This window comes from Echinops telfairi, unplaced genomic scaffold, assembly GCF_000313985.2.
Source record: "Echinops telfairi isolate 266 unplaced genomic scaffold, ASM31398v2 ScPeMD7_655;HRSCAF=1070, whole genome shotgun sequence".
Taxonomy (NCBI): Eukaryota; Metazoa; Chordata; class Mammalia; order Afrosoricida; family Tenrecidae; genus Echinops; species Echinops telfairi.
In genome coordinates this window covers 17,247,470-17,251,875 of record NW_022104553.1, presented here as the reverse complement: position 1 = coordinate 17,251,875, position 4,406 = coordinate 17,247,470, and the positions used below count along the sequence as shown (strand labels likewise).

General features: G+C 55.4%; 1 protein-coding gene across 1 annotated transcript in view; it reads right to left on the bottom strand.

Moving 5' to 3' along the window:
- Positions 1-607: 607 nt before the first annotated feature.
- Positions 608-4,406, bottom strand: part of SYT5 (synaptotagmin 5) — a 16,327-nt gene continuing 12,528 nt past the window's right edge. Inside the window, exons 8-9 of the mRNA XM_045292384.1 lie at positions 3,495-3,628; positions 608-2,148 (exon numbers count right to left, since the gene is read on the bottom strand). Of these exons, the coding sequence (XP_045148319.1) occupies positions 1,948-2,148; positions 3,495-3,628 (335 nt within the window). The 3' untranslated portion in view covers positions 608-1,947. The remainder of the gene's footprint in view (positions 2,149-3,494; positions 3,629-4,406) is intronic.

Genomic DNA, 4,406 nt, shown 5'->3' with positions numbered 1-4,406 from the left:
CGTGACCCTTCTGTTGTACATGGACGGGGTCACCACATGGACGGGGTCACCGTGAACCCTTCTGTTGTACATGGATGGGGTCACTGTGACCCTTCTGTTGTACATGGACGGGGTCACTGTGAATCCTTCTGTCGTACATGGACAGGGTCACCATGAATCCTTCTGTTGTACATGGACGGGGTCACTGTGAATCCTTCTGTCGTACATGGACAGGGTCACCATGAATCCTTCTGTCGTACATGGACGGGGTCACCGTGACCCTTCTGTCGTACACGGATGGGGTCCCTATGAACCGGCTTGACCGCACCTAACAATCACAGTACATTTCGGAACCCTCGTCTTGGCCCTGGGAAATGGGAAATGCTTTGAAGAGATGGGGTGCACCACTTTTCAAATTCCACATTCAGCAAGTTCGTGTTGGTGCTTTGAAATCAACTGAGGCGCAGTGTCTACACCATGGGAACAGGCACACCAACACACCAAGCTTCAGAGAACCGACTGTTGACGGCCCAGGCAGGCTCTTATGCCTCCAGCTCTGGTTCTTCACATGGCGTCTCCCCGGTGGCTCCCTCCTGCGCTCTCACCCCCCCACCCCCAACACCAGCAATTCCTCGGATTTTGGAGGTCTAGCCCCCAGCGGCGAAAGAGGAAGACCTTCAGTGAGGTGGATGCAGACAGTGGCTGCGACGGTGGGCTCAAACAAGAACAATTGTGAGAATGACGCAGGGGTGGGCGTTCTGCTGTACAGAGAGGGGGCCGCCCACTCCGTGGCACCCAGTGAGTAAGGACAACCGCTTCCAGAAATCCAAGTAGAACTGGATTTGGATCCACAATCCACCGTCAGCGCTCAGAAGCAGCAGTCAGGAAGCCCGACAGCGACCAGCTGTCACGTTGGGCACACCGACTGCCCCGCCCTCTTGAAAGCGGTCAAGGGCAGCGATGACACGTTGAAGACTAAGATGCCCGGGCCGGGCTCAAGCCGTGGTGCTCCCAGTCGCCTCAGATGTGCGTGAACGTTGGACACGGAATAAGGAAGACTGGGAAAGAATCGGATGGGTCTACATTGCGGCGCAGGCGAAGAATACTGAAGGTACCATGGGCTGCCCCCAAGAACACTCAAAGCCGTCTTCGAGGGAGCGCGGCCAGGAGGCTGCTCAGAGGAGGGATGGCGCGGCTTGGTCTCAGGAGAGGCCGTTCCCTGGAGAGGGCATCACGCCCGGTCAAGGAGAGGGTCGGCGAAAGAGAGGAAGGCCCGCCGTGATCTGAGATGGCCGGACGCGGTGACGCCAACCTTGGCAAGCGCTGTGCGGTGGCCCAGAGCCGGACAGCGTTTTGTCCCGTGGGACATGGGGTTGATAGCACTCCGGACAGACTCCTCGCTGCCACCACCACCACCAGCACAGAGCTCCACAATTGCGCTACAACACGGTTGGTGGCAGTTCGATCAGGCAGATTTCAGAGACCAGAGACAGAGGTTTCTGGGGTCCCAGTTCTTGCCGACTCCCCCCAAGGAGCCAAGGGCCAGGTCACCGCAGCTACTGAGCATTTATTTGAACCCAGGGGGAGTGTGAGATCAGGTTGGGAACCCTGGCGTGTGCGATCCTGTAGAGGGGAAGGGACCTGCAGAGGGTGGTGACCACTGATTGTCAAAGCAGAAGGGGGGACCCCTGGGGCAGGGGGAGGCCTGGCAGCTCCCCTCCCCCCACCCACCGGGGGTCCCTGGGACTTGTAGGTGTGTACATGGGTGCAAAGTTGGCAAGTTATCATGATTGGCATAATGGAGGGGGAGGGGGAGAGGGCAGGAGTGGATCAGAGTGTAGGGCAGGGGCAGGGCTAGTGGCAGAGAAGGCTTGGAGAAGGCAGTGGATTTGACTTGGGCCCGGTGGGTCAGAAGTCTTGGGTCCAGTGGCCTGAGTCCGGGTTTGGCCAGGGGCCTGGGGGTGGCGCTCAGGGTGCAGGCGGTGGTCTCACTCGGTCAGGGGACCTCAGAGAGTGCCACTGGGCAATGGGCCGCCGGGGATTGGCCAGCATGTCCGCCCAGTGCCGCAGGCCAGCGCCGCCAACCGCCGCCCCCACCGCCACCCTCCCGATGGCCTCGTTCTTGCCCAGCTTGTCGTAGTCCAGCACGGTCAGCTCCACTTGCACCTTCTGAGGTGGACAGGGGTGGGGAGAGGAAGAGGAAGGGGTGGTTGAGGGAAGCGGGCCCAGGGGAGGCACTTAGGTATCATTGCTTAGGACATTCTCTCCCTGGCAACCAGGCTCATGGCACCCTCTCCTTAGCAACCAGACTCATGGCATCCTCTCCTTAGCAACCAGACTCATGGCATCCTCTCCTTAGCAACCAGCCTCAAGGTATCCTCTTCTTAGCAACCAGCCTCAGGACACCATCTCCCTAGTAACCAGACTCATGGCATCCTCTCCCTGGCAACCAGACTCATGGCACCCTACAGGGCAGGGTAGAACGGACCTCGAAGGTTTCATTTCTGACACCGTGACACTTGAGAGTAGTAGAAAGCCTCATCTTTCTCCCTGGCGGTCGCTGGTGGGTTTGAACTGCAGACTTTGCTCCTTGGTCAGCGCTTGATGCAGAACCCACTTACCCCACACTTACACCAGGGTGCCTTAGGATCAGCTTTCAAGGGGGCTGAAGATCGAGGACTGGGGCCTTCACTAGGGGTTTGCTGGAGGGCCCAGGTCAGCCCGGTTCAGAAGGTTTGCTGGGAGTGCCCCAGGGGTGGGGCTAGACACCCAAGTTGGGATGAACCTAATGGAGAGGAATCAGGAGCCCGGGTGGCATGGAGGTTACACACTGGGCTGCTACCTACAAAGTCAGCAGTTCAAAACCTCCCACTGAGGGGCACAAACAACAGACACATGGGTGAAGGGAGGCAGTGGTCAGTGTAAAATATGAAAATAAACTAATTAAGAAATTATCAAGGGCATACCAGGGTGGGAAAGAGGGGGAGGGAGGGTAAAAATTCAGAGCTGATACCAAGGGCTCATGTAGAAAAATACATGATTTGGAAATGTTGATGGCAACATATGGACAAATGTGCTCGATGCAATGGATGTATGGATTGTGATAAAAGCTCTAAGAGCCCCCAACGAAATGACCTATTAGAAAACAAACCAAAAAACACCCGTGGAGCTGGGAGAAAGGTGAGGCTTAGTACTCCTGTAAAGAGAGATTGTCTCAGAAACGCATAGGGATGGCTCTACCCTGTCCTATAGGGTTGCTCTGAGTCAGAACTGACTGGATGGCATGCTTTTGGGTTCGCTTGTTGGTAAATCATAAGAAAACACCTTTCCTTGAGTGAGTGGGCCTCCTGGTCCCCCCAGGAGGAGGAAGAGGTTGAGGACCCAACTTCGCATCGCCAGGTCTCTAGGGTGTTGCTAAAGAGTGTCTCTTCCTCATAGCACTGGGCGGTTTCTAAGGGTCTGGGGCCCTTGGGGATGGGCTGCAGAGTCAGGGCGATGGGCAGGTCTAGGCTCACCTGGACCTGGTCACAGGGTACCTCGAAGCTGAAGGCCTCGTTGTAATAGGGGTTCAGGGTGTTCTTCTTGATGGTAGTTTTCTTCTTCCTCACCTTCTTGCCTCCCTGGAGCAAGTGCACCTTGACATATGGATCTGGGGAGAGAGAAGTTACCTGGCTGCCTTCCCCCACCCCTCACCTCCACCTCAGGAGGAGGGTGGTTGAGGGAAGGAGGCAAGGAGGAGGCACTTAGGTATCAGTACTTAGGACATCCTCTCCTTAGCAACCAGCCTCAGGGCATCTTCTCCTTAGCAACCAGCCTCATGGCATTCTCTCCTTAGCAACCAGCCTCATGGCATCCTCTCCTTAGCAACAGACTCAAGGCATACTCTCCTTAGCAACAGACTCATGAAATCCTCTCCTTAGCAACCAGACTCATGGCATCCTCTCCTTAGCAACAGACTAATGACATCCTCTCCTTAGCAACCAGCTTCATGGTACCCTCTCCTTAGCAACCAGCCTCAGGGCATCTTCTCCTCAGCAACCAGCCTCATGGCATCCTCTCCTTAGCAACAGACTCATGGCATTCTCTCCTTAGCAACCAGCCTCATGGCATCCTCTCCTTAGCAACAGACTCATGACATCCTCTCCTTAGCAACCAGCTTCATGGTACCCTCTCCTTAGCAACCAGACTCAGGGCATCCTCTCCTTAGCAACCAGACTCATGGTATCCCCTCCTACTGGAAGACCCCAATTAAGAAACGGAATGCTAAAAAATGAGGAGCTGACACCAAGGGCTCAAGTGGAAAGCAGGCGTTGTGAGAATGATGAAGTCAACATACGTACTAGTGTGCTGGACACAAATGATGTATGTACGGATTGTGATGAGTTGTATGAGCCCCTAATAAAATGATTATTAAACAAACAAACAAA